The sequence below is a fragment of the Primulina tabacum genome, chromosome 15, assembly GCF_025594145.1.
Source record: "Primulina tabacum isolate GXHZ01 chromosome 15, ASM2559414v2, whole genome shotgun sequence".
NCBI lineage: Eukaryota > Viridiplantae > Streptophyta > Magnoliopsida > Lamiales > Gesneriaceae > Primulina > Primulina tabacum.
Window position 1 is genome coordinate 1,004,712 of NC_134564.1, and position 21,611 is coordinate 1,026,322.

Below are 21,611 nucleotides of genomic sequence, written 5' to 3' on the forward strand. Positions count from 1 at the left end.
CCCTGGGCCTGAAATCACAAATAAGACCGTTAGGAGGGGGCCAGGAGAGTATCTTGGCGTAGCCCCTCCGACGCTCAAGTCAGAGACTGAGGATATATGGGGGGAGCAGCTAAGGGCGCTGCTGAAAACAATATAGTGAATCCAATAATCATACGCTCCAACCTGGTATTTATAGAAGAATACCTGGGCTTGTCATGGGCCATTCACCTGTGGGCCTTAATGATGGGCCGGGAATTTGGGCCGGATCTTGATGGGTTCATCCCTGGGTATCACCAGTCTCCCCCTCCCGAGTCGAACTGAATCGTAGGTTCAAAGTTCGATTGATTGCGTTGTTCTCGGTTTACAACACGTGAGTTGTGCATTTTCTTCCAGGCCTCCGTCAGTCTCCAAAAAGTTGAAAACAAATCAAATATCAATCCTAGCACCGCTTCATCATCACCTCGCCGCCTGCACGCTAGCCCCAACAGCGTGCGTCCGCCCTTGCGCGCGCTCGCCCGGCGCCCTCGCCCCGCGCGGCAGCACAGCTCCCGCGCGCCGCGCCCTCACCGAGCTCGTCCGGCGCCCTGCCGAAGCACTCGCCCCCTCGCGCACCACGCTCGCCTGCTCGCCTGGGCGCCGGCTCGCCCGCGTGCCACAGGCTCGCCCTCAAGCCCTCGGCCATGCCTTTGCCCTAGCGCCTGCTCGCCAGCGCCACGCCACGCCAGCTCGCCCGCACCCCGCAGCTCGCCCGCCACTCCAACTCGCCCGAGCACCAGCTCGCCCCTAGCCCCTCGCCTGCCGCTCTCGCCCTCGCCCGCCGAGCGTCTGCTCGCCGCGCGCCCGAGCACCACACGCCAGCTCGCCCGCGCCCGGCAGCTCGCCCGCCACTCCAGCTCGCCCGAGCACCAGCTCGCCCCTAGCCCCTTGCCTGCCGCTCTCGCCCTCGCCCGCCGAGCGTCTGCTCGCCGCGCGCCCGAGCTCCGCACGCCAGCTCTCCCGCGCCCGGCAGCTCGCCCAATACGTTGAGAAATTTGATATATTCCCTTGCGAATGATTGTGTGATTTCTGAAAAAATTATGGGGGCGTTGCCCCCACACCCCCGGGAAATTTAGGGTCCGATCCACGCAAGCGTCACTAATCCAGACACGGGCTTCAAAATTACCCTGGGCCTGAAATCACAAATAAGACCGTTAGGAGGGGGCCAGGAGAGTATCTTGGCGTAGCCCCTCCGACGCTCAAGTCAGAGACTGAGGATATATGGGGGGAGCAGCTAAGGGCGCTGCTGAAAACAATATAGTGAATCCAATAATCATACGCTCCAACCTGGTATTTATAGAAGAATACCTGGGCTTGTCATGGGCCATTCACCTGTGGGCCTTAATGATGGGCCGGGAATTTGGGCCGGATCTTGATGGGTTCATCCCTGGGTATCAATATTATATAGTTAAACTTAATTAAATAAACCAAAAATATTATTATTATTATTATTAATTTGATCCTATTTCACACCTATAGTAGTATTTCAATAATCTCATCAGAAAGCACTTTTAACTGTAATTTCTTTGTTGTGAGAAGATGCAAAATGTGATTGCTCTTGCATTGTATGATATATAGGTGATGGTGCACCTAAATGTTCGTCTATCGGTTGAGATCTAGCCGGAGAAGAAGGATGTAACAGGGACTTGATGCGCTTCATCCCAAAAGCGGCACCAAACTTGAAGAAGTACTTCAGGGCAACAAAGATTCCAAGAAATCGTAGTTTGGGATCGTGACATCTTCTGATATTCCACCAAGTATTGGAAATGCTGGTAATTCCCAGGCTTGCGGTGTTGGTATATTGGGAAAAAGTTCTGGTATTGCATCAAGAACCGGGGGGCCTGCAAGATTACTGATTCCGATCCCATCTCCTGTTTCATAATCACCCCACGGCCTCGTGTGCGGGAACGAGGGGAGCCTCGGGAGACGATGATGCATCGGAGATTGCATCAAGCATGCTACGTGTGACATGGTACAACCTTGGGTCATAGACATCATCTGTGCCCGCGAAATCGAAATCTTGGTAGATGATCAACTTTTACAAAATTTCAAACTTTTTGATGAGTGAAATACCTGAAGTTGATACTGCAAGTTTTTATGTATTCAACGGCATCATCCAATACCGATGCCTTGTCCCTCTGAAAATGAACAGATAAACGAATCACACATGCAAGAACAACAATTTGAATCATTTATCAAACAAAGTACGCACCGTGCTACAATTGGGAACGAGTTCTTGAAGACGTTTCATCTTTTCCTGGAGCCGCCGCCTTCTTATCTGCCCAAAGGAAAGAAAATTCCAACAATATTAATTTGTATGTCCTAAATGAAGACAAATATGATCAAATTACCACTCTGTGGACCCATGAAATCCATGGAAAAAGATAACGGAGATTGATACACATATATATATTATATATTATATATATACGTACAGAGAGAAGAGAGGGAATGAACGCTGACCGACCCTCTCAGTGAAGTTATGGACTTGAGCAGAACGCGCCTTCTTCTGTTTTCTGCACACTCCACTTGCCATAGGATCCTCTTTTGGTTCATCTTCCTGCAAATTAATCACTTAAGCACAACGATGCATTTTATCCTTTAATAGTTGAGATTTCTTGCTCTTTAACTTGTATCTAATAATTCCAATGCGAGACTCCATGCATTTCCATCAAATGAAATGGGAATGAGCATCATATATCATCACTAGTAATTAACCATTTTACTAGATGATCGTTTTATTTATCTGATTTCCTGAGATTCTGTTCAAATTTTTAATGCAAAAAAGAATATATAGATAAAACTAACGCTATCAATCCCTTGACTCTGCATCGGATGATCGTCTTCTTCTGATAAGAGCAGTGTCCCCTCGTGGGATTTTTCATTGCTCATTCTAACGTGGAAAATTATTGCTCAACTGGTTGTGCTCCTTTATTCGTTGCATATATATAGGGATAGAATTGAATGAGGAGGATCACGACACTAGAGTTATGACCATTGTCACACTTCCCTTTTTAATAAAATATATAACACAAAGTAAGCCAATATTTTAGATTGGAATACAAAATGCATGCGTCGTGATACTCTATATATATAGGACCAACCTAGCAGTAGGTAGAAATATCGGGAAACGATTTTGGAAATTGGCCCCCTTGGGGTGCGGATGGGGGTAGCCAGTTGCCACGTGGTGAACCCAGTTGGGCTGTGTTTCAGTGAACACTGTGTTCAAATATAAGCCATAAAGCTATTGTAAATTATTGTTATGCATGGCTCGATATTTTTCTCAGAGCAGAGTAGGTATTTTGTGAGACGCTCTCACGAATTTTTATCTGTGAGATGAAACTCTACCGATATTCACAATAAAAAGTAATATTCTCAGCATAAAAAATAATATTTTTTCATGGATGACCCAAATAAGATATCTGTCTCACAAAATACGACCCGTGAGACCGTCTCACATAAATTTTTGTTTTTTTCTTAAAATCATCCGACGAGGTTTTATATATAATTGTATCATTAATATATATTTTAAATAAATTTTAATATAAATTTGATTCAACACAAATTTATTATATTTAATTTTCCACGGGTTAAAATTGAAAAGAATATTTTATTCTTAATCAATTAATATTTTATTTTACATTTCTAGACTAATTTGAATTGACTTGATCATTCAAAAGATTTGTTTTCCTAAATAAAGATAATTTTATTCTTGGGAATTATTCATGATAATTTGTGAACTCATCTATAAGATATAATATACTAACTTTGAATAGAGTTTTATTCCTATTAAAACTCTGGTTTCCTTGTTTATAAATGGAGAGGATATATGAAAATCTAGGTCAAGAAGAGTAACATATATTGAGATCGAAGATTGAGAGAAGGGTGTGGAGGCTACTAGAGAAGAGTTGCTTATGGCTACTGGAGTCTTGCCGAACCTGATTAAATTCAGTATTGTGTGTGACTGACTCACATAATCACCGTGTTGCTGTCCAATGTTGACAACACTCGAAGAACAACACTGACGCAGAGTGTTGATCGAAGATTCATTTGGTTTTGAGCAATACGTTTTTGTTTTATAAATCTAGTTTTAATATTGGTTTATTTTGATGCATCTTAATTTTTTGGAGTGTCAAAGAATTTAGTTTTGTTATTTTGCACTAGTATCGGTTTGTGTAAACGTTTTACATATTTGTCTAGTGAAGTTTTGCCATGAGGTATCGCACAAGTATTCGTACTTGTGCATGATTGAAATCTGATGTTTATTTATTAAAGTTCACAAGTGTGTTAAAAATTAATTTCCGCTGTATGTTGTGTGGTGGTGTTGACAACACTCGAACACAACACCAAATTCTGATATATTCATTATATTTATTTTTTGTACATTTACGATCAAAAGACCTTTAAAAAATAATTACTATTAGTGAAAATAATTACAATCAGTAAATGACAAAAGAAGACACAAATATTTAAGACATGCTCGATAGAAGAGGATAAAATGAAAATGAAATGAACATTTCCTTGTAGTCATGATAATGAAATGAACATTTATTTCCTTTATAGACACGCACACACAGAGATTTGGTTTTAGAGAAAAATATGTTTAAATTAACTTTAGTGTCATAGTCTAATATTTAAGTTAAATTACAAAAAAAATAAATATCTCAAAGTACAAAACAATTTCATTTTTATTTGATAAAAAATCATAAAAATATATTTTATAAATTTGTAACTCTTACATATACACACACGTAGGGATGCTCGCCCATTATATAATACCTATTTTTTCTTTCAACCAAGTCAATTATTGTAACACACTAATATCTAACTCGAGCGATGTACGAAATGAAATTAATCACTATGCTAAATTATATAGGTTTTTAAAATACAAAAAAAATGATTATAAATCATACAATTAAGAAACAAATTTTTCACATCACATATTCTGAAATTTTTTTTAAAATACAACATTTGTCATTGAATTTTTTTTTCTACTATCACTATCACATATCAAAATTTTTAGATCTTTAGGATTTGTTACTCTGGATACAACGACATACAACTGACCATGACTAAAAACTGGTTTTTTCAAAAGAAGTCCTACATGAGATAAATATTGTCCCTGACTTTTGTTGATTGTCATTGCATATGATACAATCAAATGAAATTGTCTTTGTTGAAATTTGAAAGGAAGTCTTGTATCAAAAAGAGTCAATGACAATCTCGGGAATAATAACTTTATGACCTGAATTAGGTCTGGTTAGAATCTTTCCTTCCAAAACATGATTTCCAAGTCTTGTCAAAATCAACCTAGTTCCATTGCATAGTCCAAAAGAATGATCTATGTTCCGCAACAACATAACCAGAGTTCCTACCTTCAAGTTTAACTCGTGATTTGGTACTCCAGAACATCTGATTGCGTTTAAGAACTCAGGGGTATGCACATCATTTAATAAATCAATATTTTTATCTGAATGACACGCTGTATCAGAACTTAGATACAATTTTCCATCTGAATGATTCATAGAAATCATGTATTCATTTACTGATTGAACGATATCAAGAGTCGGGGCCAATATAGCTCTTTGCTGGAAATAAGTTGCATCACTAACAGTATTTCCAAACAACGGATATGTGCTCTCAACAATTGTTGCAATAGGATCATTGTAATCTTTCAGCAAAAGTTCGTTAGGAATATCAATTGTTGCATAATCATCATTTTCTTTTCTAATTTTTCCATCCCCTAAATTAGCAATCCAATCTGAATTTTTTTTTTTTCATTTCAGCATATTCTTGATCAGAACCCAAATTCTGCAACATCATGTTTTTCGTCAATATCAAAACTTTGCAATGTCTCCAAAGGTACGATGAATTAATAGTGGCAAGAACAATATCCTGCCTACTACCTTTTGGAATAACAGGAGTGGCAAGAACAATATCATGTCTACTATCTTTTGGAATAACATGCAATATTTGTCGAAAATCACCACCGAAAACAACTGTTTTTCCTCCAAAAGGCATATGAAGACTTGAAGGATTGACGAATCTCATTATATCTTTCATACATTTATCCAGAGCTTCAAAACAAACTTTTGTGTCATTGGAGCCTCATCCCAAATGATAAGTTTCGATTTTACTATAAGTTCTGCAAGAGGACTTCCTTGCTTGAAATTGCATGTTGATTCCTCAGTAGGATTAAATATAATTGAAAAGCGAGAATGAGCAGTTCTTCCACCAGGGAGCAGAATAGATGCTATACCACTGTATGCCACGTTCAAAACAATTTCTCCATTTTACCTCCTTTATATTTCCAATGTCTGCACTTTTTAATTTTGAAAAAACGTCTGATTCCTGTAGAACAATGAATATAATGCTGCCTGTATGAGAATCTAAATGTTGCATGAAAAATAAAATTCTTACAAGATTAAAGAAATATCAATTTAGTTGACTCTCAAAAGTTTCTCCACAATATTTTTCAATGTCATTGGGGTCTACTGTGACTTTCATGACATTATAGGTCCTAAAGAATCCCTGAATCTAATTGGTTCGTACTTGTATTTTAAACAGAACTTTGCGATCCACTAAATCCTCACTTTCTTTAGGGATTTTTCTGAATTTGATAACTGAAATATAAAATAAATTTGGCCTAACTTATATTAAATCAAAACAGAAGTAAAAAATATATATACAAAAACCTCTTCCTTGACATCAATCCTCAAATCCAGTGATGTCTTCCCTATAAGTCCCACACATTCTCGATCCCAAATTAAGAAAACAGTGTTTCCAGTGTTGTCAACAACTCTAACATGAATCTTAAATCTGTTTTAAAAATGAATAATAATCTTTAAAGAATATATTAGGTAAAAAAAAACATAATTTAATTGAAGATTATTGATCAAACCTTAAATTTTCATTCAGATCGAAACGATCACACCTTTCACAATAAAATTTATCACCCACGGGAGTCACTCTCTTGGGACATTTTTTACATGACAAATATGACCATTCACGAGGAGATTCCACACCTATGATTTTTGCGAAAACCCAAAAACTTCCGACCTAAAAAATAACATGGAAAATGATAATAAATTTAAAATTTGTCATTACAATTTTTTTTGTAATGAGTATATTAAGACATTTTCGTACCTGGTTATCTTCAGAAATTTGTTCTTGAAAGCTCCTCTAAAATTGTGTTATTTGATGCCGATGAAATGTTGCTGTTTGTTTTGGTGTATTGATTTCCATGACCAACCTAAACACATATCCAAATAGTTAATTTCCATGAAGACTTATATTCTTGTTTTTTATTTAATACATAATAAAAAAAATGATTTAAAGTAAAATAAAAAAAATCAAGAAATATCCTTTTTCGAAATTCAGTAACCTCATCCAAATCTCTATTGACCTATCAAGTTTGTGATATGGTATACATTTGATACTCGTATTTCACCCCGAAATCGTTTTGCTCGACACATTTGAAGAATAACAATAACAGGTTTTTTACCAACATTTTCCACATAGGCTGTGATTTTTTCCACAAAATCTCCCCATAAAGTACATGGTAACATATTATTCCTGAATAAAATGGACATACATATGAGATCGTTAGTGAAAAAGGTATAAATATTAAAATTATTTTATTAATATTTACTCGTTGTCTTCTAAAACAATGTCAATGAGCTTTCGTGGACGTCCTTCGATTTCTTTATTTTGTGGGGAATCTATTGTCACCAATTGTCCAATGACATCTTCCAAACAAAACTCAATGTGCAAGAATATAATTTTATTTCAAATGAAGAAGAAAATGAAACTATAAATTGCCATACCAAAAAGGGTTGTGTCATCCACTACATCTGATGCAGTGGATAGCGCATGAAAAGACTTGAATTCATACATCAAATTGGGAAATGTATCTTCGAAAATTTCACAGAATTTAGTGTTTGCAATAAAAATAATCTTGTATTTGTTTTTTGTGGTCTTGAATGTCATTTCATTTTATGCCACCACCATATTTTTTATGGAGAAAATATTCCCTTTTTCTGAGAATTGGTTTCAACCTTTGCATCACCTCATCCTTTTTTATGCTACCATGTATGCGAGAACCCTGTAATATATAAGAAACTTTCATAATAGCTAATACATAATAATTTAAATTGATAGCAAATATGGAAATAAATATTATTACTTCTCGATCATGGAAAACATATTCTAAACAAAATGTGTTCTTTTGAAATACAGGTACTTGATAGCATCGAACCAATCTGACTTTAAGGGACCATTGTGTTTTCGAAGGGTTCACCTCAAAGATAGAGCTGAACAATGGAGGCATTTTTGAATTTGAGATTTTGGAATCGTGAAATTGATTTTGACAGAATATGTAAACATGAATTTGTGTAATATTGGATCAAATACTTCTAGTACTTTCTTCATTTATTTCAGTCTTTTGGGCTGCCTTATTTGAATTAGACTTAAAGTACATTGCTTAAATAATTTATTGATTTATTCTTGAAAAAAGATATTTTGTCATTATTTAGGATTTAATACTCACCTAATCTATTTAAGAATGAGACAGACAAGTCATTTATTCTTAATCAGAAAAGCTCAAATTACGGTAGTTTGAACAAAAATTGATAAATTATAATCTACAACTTGTATTTCCATTTTTAAGTAATCAATTTGGCGGGATATTTCTATATTTGACAGAAACTGTGCTTTTATATATAGATATATAGATATTAAAATCTATTAAACTACTTTGAGAAATGAGTGCACCTCAAATTATATCATATAAGCTAAAAAAAAGTCATTCTCGATTTTTCAATCAATGTTTAGATTTGTATTAAAATCAATCATATCAAAAAAATTTGTTTACTTTCATGTTTTATATAAAACTGAACCGATAGACCGATTTTATTAATATAAAAGTTATGTAATAAGTTTTGTTAATTTAATTTAATATGAGTGTTTTTTTGTATATAATCTTTTTAAAATTTTATTTTATTTATAATGTTATATTAAGCAAGAACCCTTATACTAACATAATTGTTGTTTTTACGAAAATGCGCCTATCAATAAATTCAATATTGACATATTATCTTATACAAATCAATATCCATATTTTTATAGCATTTAAAGAATAATCTAACACAAAAGTATCTTTTGGTTATTTTGACCACAAAAACACCTCTTAAGCAGTGTTTTTGATGACAATAGAACTCGTGACGAACACTTTTCGATACGTATCGAAGAAATACTCGAACTTATACAATAATCTGCAAACTATAGTTAGTTAAACAAGCCACTATGGGCAAACCATGTGTGATAAACTCGCGAGAGAAAATGTTAATAGAGAAAATCAAATCAATTATAATTGGTTAAACGTTCACATGCTCCCATCAACTTGAACACTAACGAGTGCTCTATGTTTTTTTTTTCTCGCTTTTGACTTCTCCGTTATTAAACAACGACCAACAACATCCTTATATATTGTATCTATCTCCTCTCACGCGTACATGTTAGGATGACCCATAGCGTTTTGTTATTTTTCACATCAAGGATATATTTTACAATCTACCTCGTTTGAAATCCTATTCTAGGGGTGAGAGGACTCGAACCTGAGTCACTATAAGGGGTAAACAAGGTGAGACCATTAAAGCTAAAGCTCGGTCTCAACAATGCTCCATGTTGAAATTATCTTGAGAGAGTATTTGATCGAGCTTTTGCTTATCTTAAGTGATTCTTCTGGATATTATTTTGAAATGTGTGAGAAACAAAATAAGAAATATTTGAAACTAAAAGTTTAAAACTAATATAATCTAAAATTTTAATGTTTGGAGAAAAATTACTTCTAATATTAATTTTCAGTAAAATGACATTAATGTTTTTAAACTATACATCATTTCTCTTTTTAATTATATAAATTTTGGTACTCACACTATTGACAATGTATTTATATAATGTTATTATATTTTGTATCAAAATTAATTTATCTTTTATAACATGGATGTTTGAAAACTTATATAAGATTAACAAAAGAACACATGAAAAATTTGTATAAACGCACAAAATATATGGAAAGAAAATTTTGGAAATGCAAATAACAAAAATAAGCATTTTACCAAATTTTCAAAAAAAATTACAAAAATTAAGAGCTACTTTGGATTATGATAGATTTTTTAAAGATACAAACATCAAATTGTAACTTTAAACCATTAACAAAAAAAAATAAGATGGAAAAATTATGTCAATCTTGCTTCTCGTTTTTTTGTTAAAAATTTCAGAAGCCGACATTCACAAACATTTGAAAGCACTTCCACCCGATTAGAATCTAAGAAAAACCTGTCTCCTGCATTTGTTTTATCTCATTGCATCCCATTCTATTCTGCTTCCTAAAATCTCCTCCAAACACTCCCATAGTTTGTAATTCAAGTTTTTAGAGAAAGATGGGGATATTTAGGAAATATTATTCTCAATCATCTATTCTATTTTATTAAAGTAGGCATACCTAGGAAGGACGCCAGCTTTTTCTTCCAACTTTATCCTTATATGATACTAATATTACTCTTTTGTTTTGTTTTGTTTTTTAAAAAAATTTCAACACACACTTTTATTTTTATTTTTTTAATTTCAACAATTCAAATATCAATTTAGTTCCTCCATAATTTGTCAAATTTCACTTTAGTCCATCGATAATGATAAAAAAGACTGTACACACACGCATCGTGGGTGCATTGTAACTAGTATATTATAAAGTGTGACAACAGGTTTAGACAATTATTCCATGTGAATTGCTCTTTGTATGCAACAGATCCATTACCCTGGTGGGTCAATAGTCTCAAAGTGGGCCTTTAAAGCCCAAAATTCATATTATATTTATTGTGCTCACATTTTCAAGTCCGGGGTTTCGAATCACGTGAGCCCGCTCCAACTTTTGATCCAACGGACCAGATAATCGCGTCGGCTCAAAGCTAATTAACGGAGCTCATATTCAAAAACCCAAATCAAGGCTTCACTTTATAGGGAAAAATCAATACGCAAATAATCAAAGCAAAACAAATCTCTCCACCTCTCTCTCGCTTAAGGTTGCTATAATCAAATGGTAAGCATTTTGTTCCGTGATTCGATGTTTTTTTTTTTTAATTTGTATGATTGTTGTTTTTTCTTCGATTTAGTGAACGATATCATTTTTTGTGTATTTTTTTAATATATATATATAATACGATGTTTTCTGTGTGTTTTAGGCGTTGCCGAATCAACAGACAGTGGATTACCCTAACTTCAAGCTTGTAATCGTTGGAGATGGTGGCACTGGTAATTTTAATTCTTGTTTAAGTCTAAGAAATCGAGATTGTTACTAAGCTCGAATAGTTGTTACTAAGCTCGAAACTTTATTCGCCACTCTTATTTTTTCTGAGAAATTTAACTTTACAATTGTTTGTCTACGGTTGCATGATTTACAGTTTTAATCTTCGCTTTTCTTTGTGGAGAAGATTGATCCGTTTTTTTCATTTCAGAGCTATTTATCAAATTCTGTTTTCCTTTGTCTTGAGTCTCGTGGCTGTATGAAACGGGAAACCCATTTCGTGATTAGCTTTTAAGTTTTATTCGGAAACAATTTTATTTACCGACATTTGATTTTACTCGAAACTATGAATTCTTATAGCATTTTGCATATGTTGGTGCCTCTCTTTCTGGGTTCCACTAAGTTTTATTTTTAGCCGCAAACTCGGATGGCATCTCTTACAATTTATCAAGTTTGAATTGGTGTCATGGATTGTTTTTGTTTTTTTTAATCATCAGGTCAAAATTGCAGTTTAGGCCCTTACTAATTTTTACAATTATGGTACGACCCTAATTCAAATATAATCAAATCATATTGTGATATGTAATAATTTCAAATTGTAGTACCACCCGTCATTAATTTGTACAATTATGATATCACATCTATTTGAATATAATCAAATTAATTTTAAAAAAGATTGTACAAGCACGTAATACGTGTGAAAAGTCATTAGTATAAATAATGTATGTGCTATGGATTAAGCTGAGTTGCTTGTGCTGTTGCAGGAAAAACCACATTTGTGAAAAGGCATCTTACCGGTGAATTTGAGAAGAAATACGAGCGTAAGACTGTTTAATAAGATATTTACTTGAAAACCAGTTTACTGTATTTTTGTGTATGAGTGTTTTGTGAAGAGGTACTCTTTTTGTGCAGCCACCATCGGTGTTGAAGTTCATCCATTGGATTTCTTCACAAACTGTGGGAAAATTAGATTTTATTGTTGGGACACAGCCGGCCAGGAGAAATTTGGTGGCCTTAGGGATGGATACTAGTAAGTGATTTTTATTGGCACCTTTTATTTTTTTGATGAAAATCTCATGGCTGTAATGATTGATGTTCACTTATGGCATTTGAGATCTCACTCATCTCTATTTTCGTCTGAACGAACATGTTAGCTGTCTTGCCTGTGTTCTCATCTAAAGTTTCATATATTCTACTTTTATATAAATGATTTGTGCTATAGCTAAAGTGTATTAGATTTAGTTGGTGGTATGGTTTATAGACAGATGTCAATGAATAAAATACGAGTAATTAAAATTTGACAGATATAGATGGTGTGATTATGTGTGTGGATTCTATAGGTTTTCATCTCCTGTAAATGTGCTAGTTTTGTATGATATTTTCCGATACCATGAGCGCGCGCCATTATAAAACAGAAAAATTATAACACATGTTCTGATAAGAATTTATTAGTATTGTTCTACCCCGAAAATTATCGGATATTGATTTTCAACCACTGCAGTATCCATGGACAATGCGCCATCATTATGTTTGACGTAACAGCTCGGTTGACTTATAAGAATGTCCCTACATGGCACCGAGATCTTTGCAGGTTTGTACATACTGTTAATTTTTTTTTGCATTTCCTTGCAGTTTATTAGGTACAAGCTTGACGCTGGCATGTGGCTGAATCTTTTTTTGCCAATTTCAGGGTCTGTGAGAATATCCCAATTGTGCTTTGTGGGAACAAGGTTGATGTCAAGAACAGGCAGGTAAAGGCAAAGCAGGTTACCTTCCACCGTAAGAAGAACTTGCAGTACTACGAAATATCAGCCAAGAGTAATTACAACTTCGAGAAGCCTTTCCTGTACCTTGCTAGAAAACTTGCTGGGTAAGTGCCGATGTTACTTGTTACTTACTACTCCTCGTTCATCTCTTCTCCGAACTTTCAAGTCCAATGAGTCTTTTGGTTGAAATGCAATTTGTGTTGTTGAATCCAACTTTGTTTCTGGTTGTAGGGATACTAATTTACATTTCGTTGAGTCCCCGGCACTTGCTCCTCCTGAAGTACAAATTGATTTGGATGTGCAGCGACAGTAAGTCTCTCTTTACATTCACCAACAAAGTATAAATAGTCACTGCACACGCACGTTCTATCCTACTTGCTACACAGCACACAGCACAATACAAACTGGTTACACAAACAAGAGGAATGGGCCAACCTCCTTATCCCGCACTCACCCATAAATCACAACAAATTCACTGCATTTCCCCTCCTTGTTCGCTGCTTTAATCTCCGTTGTTTTTTGCAGACATGAAGCAGAGCTTGTTGCAGCTGCTAGTCAGCCCCTTCCAGATGATGATGATGAGAATTTTGACTAAATTTATGACGGGGACTTTCTTGAATTCTGTCAGTGTTTGACAACCATTCATGGGTTGAGTTTTGGTCTGCCCTTCTTTACATTTTTTATTTATTTTTTCATTTTAGCTAAAAAACACTTGTTTTTATGTTTTAGATGGTGTTGAATGTTACTGTTTTCTCCTTCATTTCAATTTGACGACGGGATTTATGCTAGTTTTAATTGGATGACTATGTTACAACTTGGCATTTACTAATTTTTATGTCTATTTACGTTTATTAAAAGATTAATTCAACCATGACTTCACACCAAATGTCTAGAACTCACCACCACATTTTCCTTGCTCATCCAACTCCTCAACATTTCAATTGACACTTAGCTCTGATACAATCTATATTTTTATATGGCAACCCTACTCCAGTTTAGTTACTAATGGACGATTTGATCATTTTTAATTGGTCAAATAAAATAATTGAACCGCTTAAAAAGATCATTGTTTCATATACTAATCAAAGTATTATACATATCCATTATTGATAACAAGAGCATTGAATCAATTATAAACGTGTCATGCAGAAAATTCTTATATGTAACACCCCGTCCTAAAGACTTGAAAATTTTGAAGTGTTTAATAGTCAAAATTTTAAAAAATAAAAATAAAAATAATAATAATAATAATAATAACAATAACAATAATAATAATAAATAAATAAATAAATAAATAAAACTGTTTCGTGTTGCAAATTAAAAGATTTGCCACATAAATAATTCGTTTTAGACATTAATTAAAAAGGTTAGAATGAAATAAATAAAAATGCTTCTAAATAAAATTTAATGAATTTTATTATCCTACAGATGAAATTTTACAATACAAACACATAAGATATGCTTCTAAAATAATATAATCTGAATAATCAAATAAATAAATCAAAACAATATATATAAATATATTAAATAAAATTTAAAAATTAAAATAGGAAGGAACATAGGGAAACATAGAAAATCATCTCCAAAAATTCTCGAATTGTTTATACAACTAATCTTTTCACACCGAGAAACAAACATGTTTAGATGGTGTAGTAAAATCATCAACCGATTTTTCTCAAAAAATCAAAAATCACGAAAAACATTTTTTGAAAAATTCTAACCTGTGTTTCAGGTGCTAGTTTTTTTAATCTAACTATTGTTGAGTAGGTCTCTTGTGAGACGGTCTCACGAATCTTTATCTGTGAGACGAGTCAACCTTACCGATATTTACAATAAAAAGTGATATTCTTAGCATAAAAATTAATATTTTTTCATGGATGACGCAAATAAGAGATGTGTATCACAAAATACGACTCTTGAGACCGTCTCACACAAGTTTTTGCCAATCTTGTTTGTATGTTTAGGTCATATTGGATGTTTTTTTTTCATAGGTTTTGGGGATCTTACTCCCCCATTTCCATGTTTCCTCCAATTTGCTTCTGGAATCAACGGTTCATACTTGTGAGCTTTAATATTTGCAGTTGGATTTACATTTGTTTTGAATAATGAAATTACAATTTGGCATTTACTTCTTTTTACATCGATTTGTTCATCAAACATTAATTCAACCATGTGTGGATGCCATCAGATTTTAGTGAGAAATTTTGGGAGTCGGGTTGATTCCATCAAATTTCAAAATTGTCTTTTCTTAAAGTTCTAATATGATGAGCATTAACTTTTGTTCTCAGCTCATTCACTAGTTCACTTTCAAATTTCAAAATTTCAGCATAAAAACAAATTAATGGAAATGTTGAGGATGTGTTTAATTAGATCGATTGAAGAGTGAATGGATCACCTGTCAAAACATGATTAATTTAATTTTGTAGAATATAAAGTTTTGGAAATTAAATAGTAATATGCATTACAATGTGACAGGTGGTTGGTTAGACTCACTTTTATTATTGCAAGTCGTAATACAATTTCATTATGGATAAAAAAAATGATTACCTCAAACTTTTACTATTACTTCTCTCTTTTTTAAAAAAATATATCTTCCTCGTTCGAGGAATTTTCCCAAGGAAGCACTCTATTCTGCAATTTTGCAACAGATTAAAAAATGTTTTGTTTATATGTTCAATAGTTCAAAATGCAACCAAAAGGAAGATGAGAAATAAAATCAAGAACACAGCCTAAAATGATTGAAAAATTACTTTAAAAAAGCCATCCAAATGACACTGCAAGTTTAAGATTGATATTCCTTATAAGTTAGTTTGTGTAGCGTTAGCATAGTGGGAATAATCTGTTGTATAGGAAATTCACTAGTATGTAACAAGCAATCTATCCTTCATCATCCAACAGAACATGGAGAAAATAAAAGACACCAAATGGATACCAATCTATTCCCCCTTCGGCCCGAAATAAAGTTGGTATTCTACCTTTCACGTAGCTTACTGATTAAGCCGCGTTTCATTCACAGAGAACACTTTGGACATATCATACCAATGAGGCAAGCCTTTGATGATGGTTAAACCAGCTTTAATGTTCACTGCACAAATCAAAACAAAAATGATGTGTCTAATCTTCGCATCCAGCTTCTGAATGCTGTAACTTCATCTCTGGGAAGTTCAACCTTTTTCTTTTTAATATTCTCCAAACAAACTGTCAGACAACGACCTTTACGCCTGTCATCCAGGGATCAATAGATGATTAGCAGTGAATGTTAATTATGAAGTTTTGAAATCCATATTAGTTGCTAACATGTGGGCCATCCTGGACGAGCATTCATAATCTCATTGGCATAAACAGTGCATTTAACAAACAAATATTTATTACACACCATTTAATACAACCTTTATTCAATAGTTTTATGCACCACACAGTTCAAACTAGAACCTCAAAGAATCCTCCTCTTGCTCTTCCAGATTCAAGGACGCTACATCGAAATAAACAATTGTATATATAAATATATACTAATAGAAAAGCATGGAAGTAATAATGCTATTTAAAATGCATGATCATGTGTGCATGCGGATGATGCAAATTTCTCAAGGGCAAAGGGAGGTCATAATTCTATGTATATTTCGAATATAAGGGGAGAGAAATCACTGCTCAAAGTGACCAAATTGACATCTAAAGAGATGTGTAGCATTTTGGTACATAGGATTGTTCACTGAATCGTCACATCTAATAATGGTAAATAAAATGGTATTGTTGCACTCTGGCCCATAGGATCAGTTGGAGGCTCGCCAATGCCGCAATATTACAAGAAGCAAGGTGAAGCTCATTGGTCTCCAACAAGTATCAACACCTATTACAGGTATGATAAAAAAGTTGGTGCTTCAAAATATTCAAGGTCAACATGTCGTGGACCCAACTATTTTTGGGCCTAGATCTAAACAGCTCAGGACTCACAAGCCATAGAAGTGTCCAGAAAGAGGGAAGAGAATAAAAATGTGAGGGAGAGACCTGTAATTCATTCTATTTATTTTGTTGCTTGAGAGCTGTAACTAGCTTGGGCTAGGGAGAAGAAATTGCTAGCTGTTAGCTAGGGATTTTGTTCAGAGTTCATCTCTAGGCAAACATTTCTATTTTGGCCACACGACTTCAAACATGAATGCAAATAATAATATCATTAACGCTAAGGATATGAAATGATTGTCATAAGATTGATTGCCCTGTGCTAAGTTGCATGCACATCACGAGCCCCAAAACTAGAAGCCAGTTAGCCACACTGCACAAGGACCTTCTGAAGTTGCTAGCAAGCTGCAAATTCTTTTCTTTCTTGAGAAACTGTCAACTGCACAACTTCCTTCATTCCTCTATTACTAAAACAAAAAAGAATTAGATAAAAGAGCTGAAGATAGAGAAACATACTTTATTGCGCAAGAATTACTTTCATTTGATGCTTTCAGTAGCAGATTCTGAAGTAGCCAATTTACAGCTTAAGTAAGCCAGCGCCAATGTTGATGTACACATGATGAAGATCATGATTCATGAGTGGCAAGGCTGGAAGGATATTTAGATGGCCCGGCCTTAAAATTTTTATGTAGACTAATATGTCTGTTACCAATAAATAGCAGTAAATCAATGCATCTGTTTGGAAAAGCTGGCAAATCCTGGCACCATCTTTAAACCTTTTCAAGTAGATGGTGCATGCCTCCAATTGTAGTGCTGAATAATGGAGGGATTAAACATAGATAATTAACATCCTTAAAAGTGTTGTCGAGGTACGCAGAAGAAATCAAACTTATATGATTAATATAGATCAATAAAGAACACCAAACAGTAGAATAATAGGTTAACTCAACGTAAAAAAAGGCAAAAACAATTTGCTAACACCAATATTTGGAAAAACTGATGAATTGACAAGAATCCATGTCAAGACGCCACTGACCTGCATGAATTCAGCATGAAATGTTTGCACTCTGGGAATCTAGATGCAACTTTTACAGTCTGATTTCAGGCGACAGTGCATTCCCAATTGCTTCTGAAATATGAATTTACATGCTGGAGTTAATGGAATGTCTAAACATTAAAGGAAAGAAGTAGATACAAGATGGAATTCGTACGAGAAATCTGAAACCGACTTGATAGAATAAAAGCGCACATTATCTCTCACACATTCATGTGACTATAACCCACTTATGGGTAGGAAAAATGAACTGAACTTGTTACCTATCTAAAAGAGCTGTAACAAATAAATAATGAATCATAACTAAATGCTGATATGATATGATCAATCGATTACCGATAAGAATGATATGATCAATGGATTTACCATCTACACAGCATAAAAACTAGAACATCAGTAACTCCAAGCTGTTGGCTCATGCACTTGAAGTTTTAGCAGGGATGTTCTGTTTCAACTTCAACTTTCCACTGATAAGAAGATCGTAAGTCGCATCATCAGGAGTGAGACCTCTATCAAGCATTTCATCATGCAATCTAAAAGCCTCTATCAAATTTCCATCCCTGAAATATCCAGCAATCAACGTATTATAAATAAGTATGTTAGGCGATATGCTCTTTTTCTTCATCTCTTCCAGGATTTTGGCAGCATTTTCCACCTGTTCTTTGTTACAAAGACCATTCACTAGAACCGAGTATGTGATAACATCCGGATGAATGTTCTTGACAAGCATTTCTTGATAGAAATCTGAAGCGAGAATTATATTTCCCTCCTTTAGGAGCCCATCTATCAAAGTGGTATAAGTTTCCAAATCACCCTTAATTTCCTGATTCTTCATTTTATCATACAAGTCAAGTGCTGATTCCATATTACAAAGGTTTTTGAAGCCATTGATCATGATGTTGTAAATAACTTTATTTGGGGATAGACCGGCTTGGAAAATTTCATCGAAAAGCTCGGACGCACTATTCATGTCACTTCTTTTGCTATATGCATTTATGAGTGCACCATATGCGGTTATATCCATGTCAACACCTTTCGCCCGCATTTCATTTAACATTTTCAAAGCAAGATCCGCCTTTTTGTGCTTGCAAAATCCATCAATTAAAGTGGTATAAGTTATAACGTTGGGTATAATTCCTGTTTCCAACATCTCCTGATAAACATTCACTGCAGAATCAACATTACCTTCCTTTATAAACCCATCAATTATGCTATTATAAGTCATGCACATGGGACTAAAACCAGACTCCACAAACTTTTGCATTCTATCTTTTGCTTCAGTTGTTCGGCCTGCTTTGCATAAACCACTGACCAATGTGTTGTACGTGAAATCAGAGGGGGAAATTCCCAAGTGCACCATTCGGTTAAACATTTCAATAGCCTTTTCAGTTTCATATTTCTTGAAATACCCATCAACCAATATACTATATGTGACAACATTTGCTTTCAAATTCTTTACTCCCATTTCAGAAAGTAAGGCTATAGCCACATCCATGTTCCCCTTTTTGCAGTACCCCAGAATCATGTTGTTATAGGAAACCACAGTCGGTTCAACTCCCTGATCAATCATCTTGCACCAAATTTTATGCGCTTCATCTACCCAAAACCCTTTACAGAACCAAGGAAATTAGATTATTGTACGTAAAAGAATTGGCAATTCGAGCTTCAATAGCCTCATCAAAGAGCTTGAGTGCTTCGTCCAGCATTTGAGCCTTCAGGTACCCTTTAATTAAAGAATTTACAATATATACAGTGGGAAGAATACCGGCCAATTTCATTTGGAAATATAAATCTCGTGCTTTCCCCATATTTCCATTCCTACAACATCCTTCTATGAGGACTGCATAGGTGACTTTGTTAGGAATAAGCCCATCCTCAACAATTTTATCAAACAACGCCAAAGCAGTATTCAAATCTCCCTGCTGATAATAGCCCTTCATCAAGCTAGTAGCAACAACCAGATTCAGGGAATGCCCACTGCTAATCATATCATCCTTCAACCTTAACGCCTCTATCATGTTCCTCTGCTTCACACATGTACAAATTACATTCGTAAACATACCCTCGGAGGGAATCCAACCCTTTTCCTTCACCTCACTCAACAAGGCAGAGGCGGCAGTGGAATCCAATTTCATACAAGAAGCACGAATAGCTGCAGAATAAAGAGGTTTGGTCAGATTAATACCTCTACCCTTTGCCTCCAGAAAGTATTTATCAGCTTCGTCAGCCTTACCCTCTTTAAGGAAGGCACGCATCATCTCATTCACGGTGCCACAATCATAACTTGTATTCTTTACACACAAGTCGTTAAACAATTCCCGTGCAGCTTCAATCTTGTTTGCTTTGATCAATTTTCTCAACAAGTTATTTAAAACAAATATAAATGGCGTTATACCATTACAAACCAACGAATGGTAGCAATCCATCGCATCTTTTAACCTCCCTTCTCTAATACATCCATCCAACAGGTAACTAAAAACACGCGGCTCCAGCTCAAAACTAAACCTCTCAGCACAATCGATCAAGTGATCAACAAGCGCACTGGATGAGGTGGGAGAATCATCAGACAAGTAACAATTCAGCAAATTCCTAGCTACAGTATAATGTCCCTGGGAACTCATTAGTATATGGAGCAATATGCATAAAGTGTCCGGTATTCCACGCGCGAAATCACTCTGTTTCTCGACCCATTTGAAATAATTGAGCGCATAAACGGGATCATTTCTGTGAGCTAGAAGGGTTTCTATGACATGGGTTTGGCTCAAGTTAGATTTTACTGAAATGGAGGCTTGAAAAGTTTGGATTTTGATCGAGTTTTGTGGCTCCAGGGTTGAATGTGGCTTAGCAGGGTCGAGCTGTGAAACAAGTGCTGGATCTGTAGTGGAGATGGAAGAAGATGATGATGAAAAAGATTTGCAGCGAATTAATGAAATCAGTGATTTTTGAAGAAAAGATGAAGTTGAGGATTTCATTTTCTTGGGCTGTTCTCTGTGCACCAGATTTGCGATTGCGGCATAAAAAACCCCCTAGCGACAGGGTTCGGGGCACATGAATGAATAATCCACTATTAAATATTTTAATTTTCCTTTTCAATTAGAAAGCAAAGTGATAAAACTAGGTTTATCGAATGACATCTTGCTAATACGTTTTAGTCCAATAATTTATTCAATGCGAGTGTGTGCATTGAAGGGGCGGATTCTACGGTCATAACAAAAAGAAAATGACCATATCGATTGAGTTAGTCCATCTCATCATATCTAATCCGTTGAACGACGGTTCGACGGATTGTAAGTATCTCGTTCTGCTTGCTCGTTTTGACACAGCTAAGCTCAAATTATAAATTATTATATAATAGACAATCTTATTTCATACATTTGATTATTAATCGCATCATCTTGAAGAAGCAGAATTAATTTTGTAAATCATCATTATTCATTAGGGAATATATGAATGGAAGCTGCATTAAGTCGTCCAGCAAATTGTACGCGAGCTTCAATTGCAAACTGAGAAGAATTAACAAATACAATATTGTTATTAAATAATAAATAAAATCGAAAAAGGGTGCGTGGGTGGCTCT

General features: G+C 35.0%; 3 protein-coding genes across 3 annotated transcripts; 1 reads left to right on the forward strand and 2 right to left on the reverse strand.

Annotated features, from left to right (window-relative positions):
• Nucleotides 1-5,216: 5,216 nt before the first annotated feature.
• On the reverse strand, nucleotides 5,217-6,066 carry LOC142527090 (uncharacterized). The gene is made up of 2 exons (XM_075631805.1): nucleotides 5,922-6,066; nucleotides 5,217-5,776 (listed from the first exon to the last, which is right to left on the reverse strand). Exons 1-2 carry the CDS (start codon nucleotides 6,064-6,066, stop codon nucleotides 5,217-5,219), a joined length of 705 nt encoding a protein of 234 aa, XP_075487920.1.
• A 4,858-nt stretch (nucleotides 6,067-10,924) lies between these two features.
• LOC142527935 (GTP-binding nuclear protein Ran1B) lies at nucleotides 10,925-13,924 on the forward strand. Its single transcript, XM_075632936.1, has 8 exons — nucleotides 10,925-11,113; nucleotides 11,256-11,325; nucleotides 12,082-12,138; nucleotides 12,230-12,347; nucleotides 12,819-12,908; nucleotides 13,008-13,187; nucleotides 13,315-13,392; nucleotides 13,609-13,924. Exons 1-8 carry the CDS (start codon nucleotides 11,111-11,113, stop codon nucleotides 13,676-13,678), a joined length of 666 nt encoding a protein of 221 aa, XP_075489051.1. The 5' UTR covers nucleotides 10,925-11,110; the 3' UTR covers nucleotides 13,679-13,924.
• A 2,061-nt stretch (nucleotides 13,925-15,985) lies between these two features.
• On the reverse strand, nucleotides 15,986-21,006 carry LOC142528100 (uncharacterized). Its single transcript, XM_075633171.1, is given in 4 exon segments — nucleotides 15,986-17,793; nucleotides 18,017-18,109; nucleotides 18,401-19,655; nucleotides 19,657-21,006. Coding segments are annotated over 2 exon segments (2,556 nt in total). The 3' UTR covers nucleotides 15,986-17,793; nucleotides 18,017-18,109; nucleotides 18,401-18,449.
• Nucleotides 21,007-21,611: the final 605 nt, after the last annotated feature.

Bases quoted from the DNA above. Each gene is read 5' to 3' on its own strand.
- LOC142527935 (XM_075632936.1), top strand. The intron at 12,139-12,229 runs GTAAGACTGTTT...CTTTTTGTGCAG, and splicing joins ATTTGAGAAGAAATACGAGC to CCACCATCGGTGTTGAAGTT. The intron at 13,393-13,608 runs GTAAGTCTCTCT...TGTTTTTTGCAG, and splicing joins GATTTGGATGTGCAGCGACA to ACATGAAGCAGAGCTTGTTG.
- LOC142527090 (XM_075631805.1), bottom strand. From the start codon at position 6,066: ATGAGATTCGTCAATCCTTCAAGTCTTCATATGCCTTTTGGAGGAAAA. The intron at 5,777-5,921 runs GTAGTAGGCAGG...AAAAAAATTCAG, and splicing joins CACTCCTGTTATTCCAAAAG to ATTGGATTGCTAATTTAGGG.